This window comes from Cibotium barometz, chromosome 5, assembly GCF_041138505.1.
Source record: "Cibotium barometz isolate CiBa-2024 chromosome 5, ASM4113850v1, whole genome shotgun sequence".
Classification (NCBI taxonomy): domain Eukaryota; kingdom Viridiplantae; phylum Streptophyta; class Polypodiopsida; order Cyatheales; family Cibotiaceae; genus Cibotium; species Cibotium barometz.
In genome coordinates this window covers 46,743,443-46,754,993 of record NC_141050.1, presented here as the reverse complement: position 1 = coordinate 46,754,993, position 11,551 = coordinate 46,743,443, and the positions used below count along the sequence as shown (strand labels likewise).

The 11,551-nt window shown below is 42.2% G+C and overlaps 1 protein-coding gene across 5 annotated transcripts in view; it reads left to right on the top strand.

The window, feature by feature from the left end:
* Positions 1-11,551, top strand: part of LOC147638563 (ATP-dependent DNA helicase SRS2-like protein At4g25120) — a 157,653-nt gene that overhangs the window by 78,239 nt on the left and 67,863 nt on the right. For all 5 annotated transcript variants that reach the window (XR_015265915.1, XR_015265916.1, XR_015265917.1 and 2 more), the window contains one exon: positions 10,622-10,699. Coding sequence is in view for 2 of the 5 variants with exons in the window: in XM_086798477.1 (XP_086654603.1) it covers positions 10,622-10,699 (78 nt within the window). In the remaining 3 variants the exon portion in view is untranslated. The remainder of the gene's footprint in view (positions 1-10,621; positions 10,700-11,551) is intronic.

The following is an 11,551-nucleotide window of genomic DNA, read 5'->3' as shown; positions in this document are numbered from 1 at the left end:
ACAATATTTTGCCACTTCGCACCGGAACCAAGATAACTCATAGTCATAGCTATATAGTCCCAATGCACGGAATCAAAAGCTTTCTCGATATCAACCTGCAAAATGAGTACATCCTGCTTATTGTATTTGGCATATTCAATGGCAATATAAGCATTAATACGATTTGCCAACATCTTAGTCAGAAGCTTATAGATGACCGGCATAAGAGTAATGGGTCTCCAATCAGAAAAAGCTTCACAAAGATCCCGTTTAGGGAAAAGCTTAACCAATCCTTCTTTCCAAGAAGATGGTAGTACATCATTTGCCCAAGCTTCATTGATCATATACAGCAATGATTGTTCCAGCTGAGGCCAAAAAGCATGGAAAAATTCCACTGTCAATCCATCCCATCCGGGAGATTTCCATCGACCCATTGAACGTAAAGCATCTTTAAGTTCAATATCAGTGAATGGAGATTCTAATTCCAAAGCATCCTGTGGAGGAGAAATAATGGGCCGAACATGATGCAATAAAGCATAACGAGCATTAAATATTTCAGGTGAAGTAGTTGGCGGTTTAGCAAAAAGAGCTGCAAAATGCTGACTAGCAATATACGAGAGCTCGGACAAAGAATGAGTCCATTGACCATGAGATTTTTTCACCCTTCTGATGCATTCCTTTTGTCTTGAAGCATGTAGATTTTTGAAAAAATCTTTGGAAGAGCAACCCTTATCTATGATAGCTCGATGTCGCGAACGTGTCAACGATTTTTGCAATTTTCTCTGATCATTTAGCATGAGGAAATGCTTAGCTTGCATTAAAGATTCTTGTTCATTGGTATTTAAAACCCGAAACTGAGCAAGATCAGCCATAGATTGACATGTTTCTTTAGCCTGCAAGATCCGATCCCGCAAGTTGGCCATGTAATAACGACCATAATCACAGATCACAGCCTGCATGCGCTGAACAAATTGAAACCAAGCAATGTCAATATCGTCATGCATTTGAAGGGGCAAAGGCTCAATGGCTTGCAAAACCATTTCCTTGAAATCAGCATGCACAAGATAACTGTTGTTTAAAAGCAACAGCCTATGTTTCTGAAGAATAGAAACATCTTGTGGCATATCAAAATAAAGGCCTAACCATAAAGGAGAATGATCAGAGAGTAACATGGAACGATCAATCCATAGCTTGCAAACAAAATCATCGTATTGGTCTGCATGTATTAAGTACCAGCGATCCAGACGTGTCCAGATATGTGGAAAAGCATTGTGATTAAAAGTAAACCCTTGCAGACGAGGGAATACATGCTGCCATAGGTCCAAAATATTGCAGGAAGAGAGCAAATCATTCCATGTTCTGCGTTCAGCTCCAAGCATATGAGTTGTTCTAGTGGAATTAAATTCAGGAGATGGAGCATTATTAAAATCTCCACAAAGGAATGCATTATGGAGCCAGGGATAAGCCAACATTTGCGACCATATATTTGCCCTGTCAGCCGAGCTTTGTGGCGCATAAACTGCTGCAAATTCATAAATTTGTCCATACAATGAACATTGAATGACCATCCATCTGCCAGCAGAATCATTGTAAGCCAACATTGGTTGCAGATCATGCTTAACAAACATAAAAACTCCCGAGTAATGCTGAGTGCCCGCATAAAATATATCATAACCAGCAAAGTGACTTGATTGACCCACTAAGGTATGCTGATTGTGTTCTTGCACACACACACCAGATGAGGTTGCATTTCATGTACATAGTGCCAAAACAACCTAAATTTACTACGATCACAAAGTCCTCTAATATTGTACGAAAGACATTTTATTGGAGCATCAAACATCAAATCTGTACAAAGGTATATATAGTGAACAGCCAGCAAAATCAATGGTGCATAACAACAACTGAATCAGGGAGAGAGCCCTCGCCCTGAATCAAGAGAGACTCATGCATATTCGTATCAACACACATATCCAAAGCATTTACATCAGCATCCATTCTCGAGGAAGCACCTCGAACTACATCCGACCATATTCTAGAAAGCATAGTCGATGAAGTGAAAGACTGTGCAATAGTGCAGATGCAGTCCAATTACGTGAAGGAATGGGAGCACGACGAACCATAGTAGCTTTTTTCGGAGTTTTCCATTCAGCCGAAGATATTTTATCTTTTCCTTTATCCTTAGGTTGATTAGGCACGGCCAAAGAAGAAACAACTTGTGGAATAACTTTAGCTTTTCCTTTCTCTTTCTCCTTTTGAGTATTTCGAGTGGCTTGATTTGTTGGTATCTCCTTAACTTGAGTTGGCTGCATATTCGCTAAAATGGGAGGTACAGCAGATAACGGCGGAGGATGCAGCAGAGAAGGACATTCAGAAGCCATATGCCCAAACTTATGACAAGTGAAACAAGCACCTGCAAAGACTCCCCAATTTAATTTGAAGTAACGTGCACCCATGCCACGCACATTTTCTACTTCAACAGCAATTGCAGGTGGTTGCTCATGGTCCGTATCCCACAAGATGCAAAATCTGTTTTTGTTTCCTTTAGGACGAGGTGCACAAACCACTTTGCCCAGAGTGGCTGCTATACCTGGCAAATGTTCCCTCAAATATTCCGGAAAATCCACGACCTCGACCCAAACAGGACAACGATGCCTAATCAAGGACTGATAGTCTTTGGTGGGGGACCAAGGTAACACATGTACCAACTGTACACCAAACATAAGGGGAGAAGTTTCAAGCATCTGTTGCTTATATTGACCATCATAAAAACCCCTTGCTGCAAAGTGAACTCCATCTACAAAGGGTCCACCTAGAATGGACTGAATCCATTGAGCTACTTCTTGCGCAGAAGGCATTTTGCCTGGAAAGAAGAGAATAATTCCTCTCTCCGAGTATCTACGCAGAGGAGACACAATCGTCGGCAATTTAATCTTATAACTGAAAGAAGGAGGCGGGTCCTTCCATTTGACACGACTGTCTACAAAGTCCTTACATAAAGCCTCATATACAAACTGTGCATCCGACAAATCTTGCTTAATCATGGTGACAGATTCAATTGCAGCATGCTGCCTCTTGTTACTGTCTGCAGCATTATCCCGGCGAGCATAGGTCACAACAATCTCGGACATAATTGCAAGAGTAAAGTCTGTACAACACTGCTAAACAACTTTTTTTTTTTTAATGAAAGCTGTATGCTGTATACAGGAGCCTAAAAAATTTCTGTTGATGCGAATCAAAAAGAAGCTCTATTTACTGGAATGCTGAAACTGACTTCTGCTGATGCGAATCAAGAAAAGCTCTGTACACTCGAATTTTGAAACTGACTTCGAACTCTAGAAAATCTGCAGATGCGAACTGAACCTGAAAAGGAAGGCGAAACTGCACGGGGAGAGAGGATGGCGTGCGAAGAACTGACAAGATGATGCACACACTTTTTTTTTTTTTGTGAAACTAGTTGAAATTGCATTATATCATGAATGTACAAAAGGGTTAGGCATCAGGAGGATGTCTAAACCCTAGAACTCAAAAAACAGCAGTAAAAAGTTCTATGCAAGAGCAGGGCAGTGCTCAAGAAAAGAGCCTATGCCCTATCTATCAGAAACAGTAAAAGAAAAGCTGAACACAAGAAACATCCAAATCTCCCTCATGCACGGCATCATATAAAGACTGCCGCAACGAGGCTCGGAAGAACTCATAAGGCTGCTGAAGGGGTGAATTCAGATATGTATAATTTCGCTGTAGCCAGAGGGTCCACAAGGCCCAATATCTGATCCAATGGAAGAAAAGAGAATACTGTGACAATGAAGCTGATAAGGTGCCAAACATCCAGAAAAACTTGTAGAATCTGTGTGCAGGAAATCTGAGAGATAAAAAATAGGAGATCTTGTCTAGAAGGATTTTGGAACATGAACAAGACCACAATAAATGCGGAACACTCTCAGTAGTATGATGACATCTTGGACAAAAAGGAGAGGCAATCCTTCTTTGAGCCAATTTCACTCCCACTGGAAAAATACCAACAATGCATCTCCAGAGAAAGAGTCTCTGTTTCAATGGCATTTTCAACTTCCATATCAAAGTCAGTTTTGCTTTCCACCAAGCTAAAGACTTATCCAGATGCCAAAGAGAATTAGCATGTTGAGCAATCCATGGAGGAGGTAATATCAATCGATAAGCCTGTATAGAAGTCATCTGATGCAAAGATTGAGAGGATAATCTTGAGCCTGAAGACTGAAGATGCCAATCTTGAAGCCTGTCTCTTACATCCAATGTTGGAATCGGAATGAAAGGGTGTAAGAGATCTGCAATAACTTTCCATATAGATCTATGATGCATCCCAAGATTGTATTGTTGGCAAGCTGCCGGAAAAGAAAGAATTTGCCCTGTAGTATCCACTACATCATCGATGAAGCGGATGCCCAATTTCATAAGATTGTAAGCTCTGATTGGTTGTTGTACAGCAAGGGGAGAGTAAAAAACAGCACTCCAATGTATGCTTTCCATTCGAAGCGAGGAAGCTATAGAAGCAGGATGGGGAGACCATTTGATGCGGGAGAGCACTTTCTTCCAATCCTGAATCAAGGAAGTAGAAAATGGACAACCAGGGATTTTACCTTGAAATTTGCCAAGCACTACTTCCGATGGATCAACCAACCAGCGACCATAAGCATTTGTGCGCATACGACCACACAGAATAGCCAACATGATAGACCAAGGCTGTTCTTGCTGAAAGAAGGTTTTGAGCATAGTGATCTTTCTTGCCAGCACATGAAATTTGATGTTTATAATATTCAAACCACCATGCATTTTTGGCGAGCAAAGCAGGTCCATTTTGAGCAGCCTTAAAGCTTTTTTATGAAGCTTAGTTTTCCAAAAAATTTCCATGGCTTGAGACATAAAAGAAGAAAGATCTCGAGATGACCAATGTAATAGAGGAAGGTAGAATTGGACATAGGCCAGAACAATGGACTGAACAATTCGAAGCCGTACATGTAATGGCCAAGTGGAGATCTTCCAATATTCTAATTTGTCCTTAATTTTGTTTAGCACCCAAGATATTTGTTGCTTATTTCTGATTTTCCAGCCAATGGGATAGCCCAAGTGTCTTACTATGCTTTCCGGATAAATAATCTGGCCAGGCCACAGGATAGCATGCCAATCACAATGCTTGAGAGGTAAAAGTTTCGATTTCTGAAAATTAATCTTTAAACCAGCTGCCAACCCAAAATCTGAAAGAGTATCCATCAATAGACGAAGCTCCACAGGACTGTTCTTTGGCATGAAGAATGAATCATCTGCATAAGCCTGTGCAATGAAAGGCCGTGAACCAGAAATCTGAAGCCCCTCTAACTGTCTAGTATCAACCAGATGATCCATGTAAAGAAGCAAAGGATGCGAAGCAATAGCATAGAACAGAGCACTGAGAGGGCATCCCTGTCGAACTGATCGTTCTAGAGTCCAAGACTCAGATAAATGTTTCCCTATAAAGCATTGAGCAGTGGAATCTGAGTAAAGCCAGTATATGACATTAACTAGCTTTGGCCCAAAACCAAGTTTAGACATGATTTGAGAAACATAATCCCACTGCACCGTATCAAATGCCTTTGCCACATCCACCTGCATGACCAAGACATCTTGAGCAGAGTATTTTGCATATTCCATTGCAATGAGAGTATTGGAGATATTATCATGTATATGCCTTCTTGGAACAAAACCATATTGCCTGGGATGAAGTCCATCATGAAGGATATCTTTTATCCGGTGTACCAGCATTTTAGCAATAAGTTTATATATAACAGGCATCAAAGTGATAGGCCTCCAGTCATCCATTGTTTCACACAGAGGTTTTTTGGGCAGAAGCTTAACCAGACCATGTTTCCAAGCTGAGGGAAGATGTTGATGCTGCCAAGCTACATTAATGAGCTTCAAGATTGGACCCTTCAATTCAGCCCAAAAGGCTACAAAAAATTCAACTGTCAAACCATCCCAACCTGGGGATTTATGTTTACCCAAATGCTTGAGGGCTTCATCCAATTCTGTATCCAAAAAGGACATTTCCAGCATTGAAGCTTTTTGCAAAGAAACAATAGGAGAAACCAGCTCAATAAATTTGCTCCGAGCCAATGCAGCCTGAGATGTAGAAGAAGATGGTAGAGAAAAAAGAAGCCGAAAATGATCCAGGCATTGTTTTTCTAACTGAGATAGAGACTGGGTCCAAAGACCATCCGATTTCCTGACTCTCATGATAGATTGACTTTGTCTGTACGTGTGTAAATTTCGAAAGAAAGATTTCGAGGAGCAGCCCTTATCCAGCATAGGTTTAACTCTAGCCCTTGTCTGCCATTTGGAAAGCTTGCGTTTATCATTAGCATCAATTATGGAAGAAGCACAAGACAATGAATTTTGTTCAGAAGCAGAAAGAGACCTTTGATGGCTAATCTGTACCAAGGACTGCTTGTATGATTTTGCCCACTGGATATGCTGTCTAGTTTCTGCCATGTACCATCTTCCATATTCCTTAATGACATTTTGAATACGATGTACAAAGGAGTTCCAAGCAAAATCCAGATCCTCCCGAGCATGAGCTAACAATGGCTTACAAGCCAATCTGATCATTTGCTGGAATTTTTCATGAGAAAGATATAATTGATTAACCTGCAAGTGTCTGACTAAAGAGAGCTGAATGTCGTCCAGAGGCATACCAAAAGAAAGGTTGAGCCAGAGTGGAGTATGATCAGATAGTTGTTGAGAATAATCAGTCCACATTTGACATGTATAATCATCATATTGCTGAGCATGAATAAGATACCATCTATCAAGCCTGGCCCAATATTCTGTAAAAGCATTATGATGATATGTGAATCCCAAAACCGAAGGGTGAATTGCTGACCATAAATCTGCAGTATGAAGAGAAGAATTCATATGTTCCCATCGCTGGATTTCAGAGGGAATCATATGGGATTTATGTGTGGTATTGTCTTTCCAGTGAGGGGAATTATTAAAATCACCACAAAGTAGAGCATTTGAAGACCAAGGATATTGGTTAATGGAGTCCCACATTTGAGCTCTGGAAGCTGAAATTTGATAAGCATACAAGGAGCCTATTTCAAAAATCTCTCCATTGATCATGCATTGGATAATCATCCATCGGCCATAAGGATCATTAAATGCTACACATGGCTGCAGATCATGTCTGGCTAAAATGCACAGCCCAGAGAAATGTCCAGATCCTGCATAAAATATATCATAACCTGAAAAGAACCCATGCTGGCCAGCAAAAGAATGCTGATTATGCTCTTGCAGACACACCACATCAGGATGAGTATTGTTTATATAATACCATAGGAGTCTCCATTTGTGCTGATTACAGAGGCCCTGTATATTATAAGAAAAACATTTAAGAGAAGTACGCATGAAAATATGTACAAGAGATGAGCAATCCTCAAAGAGAAAGGGAGGCATCAAGCCTCTGCCATTGCCACAGGGTCTTGCTGACCCTCAAAATCCAATTCCCTGACTAAATCATCTTCTTCACAAAGTGGAATACCCTTCTTAACTGCATTGACCCATGCTTTTGAGATGGGGCTGTCCGAAGAGGTAGAAGGTTGGCCAGGAGATGGAGCAGAAGCATCCCAATTGCGAGATTGGAGAGGTCTTTGTTTGAGAGGCACCGTCTTCTTTGCATTCTGCCAACCCTCGTGAGAAGATGAAATATTTTCCACTAGCTTGCTTTTTCCTTTATCCTTATTTTGGGCTAAATTGGCTTGGTTCCCTGTAGGAAGTGAAGACTTTGCTCCTTTAGCTTCAATCTTTTCCACATAAGTCTTTTGACCTCCTTTATTAGATGGTGGAGGAATGGCAGCTGGAGGAGGCGGATGAAGGATTGAGGGACACTCTGAAGCTAGATGCCCGAACTTGTGACAAGAGAAACAAGCTCCGGCAAAAATGCCCCATTTCAAAGTGAAATATTTCTTTCCCAAATTAACACCCTCAATCTCAACTGCAATAGAAGAGGGGGTTGGTCTATCAGTATCCCATAAAATGCAAAAACGATTTTTGTTACCTGTGGGACGAGGGGGACAAATCACTTGTCCCAAAGTCATCGCTAAGCCTGGAAGCTCTGTTCTCATATAATCTGGGAAATCAACAACTTCAACCCATACAGGGCAGTGATGTTTGATGAGATTCTGATAATCCTTGTTAGGAGACCAGGGCATGACGTGCACCATTTGACGACCAAAAAATAAAGGGGACATTTCCAGCATCTTTTGTTTTGTCAATACATCCAAGAGATGAACTTCATAAAATCCTCTGGAGGCAAAATAGACTCCTTCTACATAGCATCCACCTAGGAGAGAATTCACCCATTGTCCCACATCATTAGCCGAGGGTATTTTACCTGGAAAAAAGATGATGACTGCAGTTTGAGAGAGCTTCTTCAGAGGATGCACAAGAGAAGGTAACTTCATCTTGTAAGTGAGTTCCGGAGCAGGTAGTGTCCATTCTCTTCTACTTTGTTGAAAATCCTCATTCAACATGTCAAAAACATAGGAAGCATCTTCAGATGAAGGAGCTATGGGGGGTAGAGATTCCCTTGATTGTCTTTTAGGTTCAGGAGAAAGAGCTCTCTTGACATAATACTTGCTTGATTCTGCCATCGAGACCAATCGATTCAGCAGGAAGACACAGATCAGGAAAAAAGGGGGAACAGCACTATTGAAATGCAATCTTACAAGGAGAGGAAAAACGGAGAGCTGAAGCGACTTATACAGAAGGGGAAAAACAGAAAGCTGAAGCGACTTATACAGAAGGGGAAAAACAGACCTGTAGCGAGGCACAGCACATACGCACACACACACACACTCCTATACACGCACTCAGGTCGAGGAAGAGATGAAAAAGAGCAGATTGGCGATGAGAAAAAAGAGCATCAGGGTAGCCTCAGAAGGTCGCGTAGATTACTGCAGGGCTGACACAGTATAGGCTACAGGGCCGATACAGTCCTGTGACAATCGCCTCACCACATGTGCTCTCACACGAGCAGGCGAAAAGGATGAGGGAGCAGACGAGCAGGTCGACAGAGCAAGGGAGCAAGTCGAGAGCAGTCGAGCAGGTCTTCGGCGGCCTCTACACCACGCACGAGGCGAACACACACACACACACACACACACACACCAATCAAGATGATGCACACACACACACACACTCACACTACACACACACACACACAACTGCACACACACACACACTCGTACAGACGCACACAGGTCGCGGAAGAGAAGAAAAGGGGCTGATAGACGATAAGAAGACAGTGTAATTGTGCGCATAGAGGGGACGCCCAGAAGGTCGCGAGATGAGGGCTGCAGGGGCCACACAGTCCAGGAAGCAGGCCCGATACAGTCCAGGATCCACGCTCCTCACCACACGTGCACACATAGAAGGGGGCGAGCAGGTCGAGCAGAGCAGCAGGCGAGCAGGTCGAGGGAGCAGGCGAGGCAGGGGAGCAGGTCGAGCTAACACTAGCGACCAAACACACACACACACACACACTTACACACACACTTTTTTTTTTTTTTTGGTAATCACTCACACACACACACACACACATGTATTTACACACACACACACACACACACACACACACACACACACACACATATATATATATATATAGATATATACATACATACATACATACAAAAAGGATCTGAATCTCTATAGCTCAGCTTATAGGCAGATTGAGGAGAGGCGCTATCTACATTACTTGGGGCTCTATTGCCTGGATTTCTTAGTCTAGACGACATATTTTCTTTGAGGGCAAAGACCATGACATTGCCATTATGATTGACAGAGCACTGGCCTAGAAGTCCACACTACAGGATGTTCCTCTGTCTCACTACACACCACCCTTGGGGAGGCTTAACACCATTTCTGGAGGAGAAGCATATCTTCCCCTTATGATCACTTGTTTGCCGCCCTTATATGAGGCGAGTTTGTATGTACTTAGCCTTTTGTGTCTGTTTTTTCTTTAACTTATTGAAGGATCATGTTCCCGGGAAATAAAAAAGACAACTTGGGAGATTATCGCCAGCATCACAGCCTGGCATATATGAAAAGCCAGATGCACAGAGGCGATTGATGGCATTCAGATTTATGACACCGTGTGCATCTACATCAGTGCAAGCAGAGCACACTATCTTCACGAGAGTGGGTTCAGGGGATGTTCTCATGGACTCCCGTGTCCCAGCGCACTTTCTTTGCATCACTGCACCTCGGATTAGCTGTGGTTATCTTACAGTCTATGATAAGGATTTCCGGCTCTACGGCCGTGATTTTGCACTTGTTCTTTCTTACTTAATACAAGTGCCTTCTTTCCAAAAAGAAAAAGAAGAATTTCACATGGGTGAGATTACAAAACCATATTCAAATAAAGTTAGAAAACTAACGAGCCTGCAATCTTTACAGAATTGGCTTGTTGTATGAGGTAGAACTTGAAGAGCATGATTGCAATGCTTTAATATTAAAGGTTGTATATTGATAGTCTGTTTTGGTAGAGATATGTTAAAGCTTATAAACAGGTTTGTCATGTGCAGATGATTTCTGATTTATATTTTTCCCTCGCTGGATGGTATGATTGCAGAGGTCAGTTTTCCAAAAACGTGCGGTTGTAGACACGGATGAAGGAAAGTTTTTGAATGAGGATGACGACCCCCGAACAGTATGTACTCAATTAAATAATAGGACCTACGGCCATGTTTTCATTCCATTGATCAGTGTGTTTGTTTCATGAAATGATGCTTAAATTGAAACTATTCAGAAGAATAGATTTTATTTGCAGCACTTTTAAATTGGAATTAACCGAAGGATTGCATGTGGTTTTTTGGTTTGCTTTATTGGATGATAAGAATCAAGATGAATGTTGTCAAAATGGTCATGCACAACATCCTCTTATCCTAAATCAAATCCAATACATAATCCTTGCGTTAAAGCAGCTGATTCAGGTGTTTATCACACACAAGAGGATACTCCACTAAACTGTAGTGGTGGCATCAAAGCAGCTGATTCAGATGTGTTTATCACACATGAGGCATTTTGGTTCTCTCAAGACTCTCAGCTGAGTAGCTTGCCCTTCCCTGCGCATCTGCCCACTTGCTTCTGCCTGCCTGTGCCCTCTTCTCTTGTCGGTTTTCTCTCAGTCTGCCCCTCTCTGCTTGCCTGCTCTGTTTCTGGTTTCTTTCCTCAGCCTGCCCCTTCCTTTGCGGGCATTTCTGCTGCTTGTTTTCTCTGAGCCAGCCCCTTTCTCTGCTGCCCATCTTCTCTGAGCCTGCCCCATTTCTCTGCTGCCTGTTTTCTGTCAGCCTGACCTTTCTCTTTGCTGCCAATTTCGGTCAGCCTGTCCCATGCCCATTTCCTCACTGCCCGTCCCTTCTCTTGTTCTTGTTAGCAGTCATCTCCTGTCTGTACATTACACACTACGGCCTCTGTTGTGGGTGTGCCCGCCCATTAGGTGTTTCTCCATTTTTCCCCTGTTTTTTCCATGTATTTTTCCCCTGTTTTCTGTGGTCGTGGG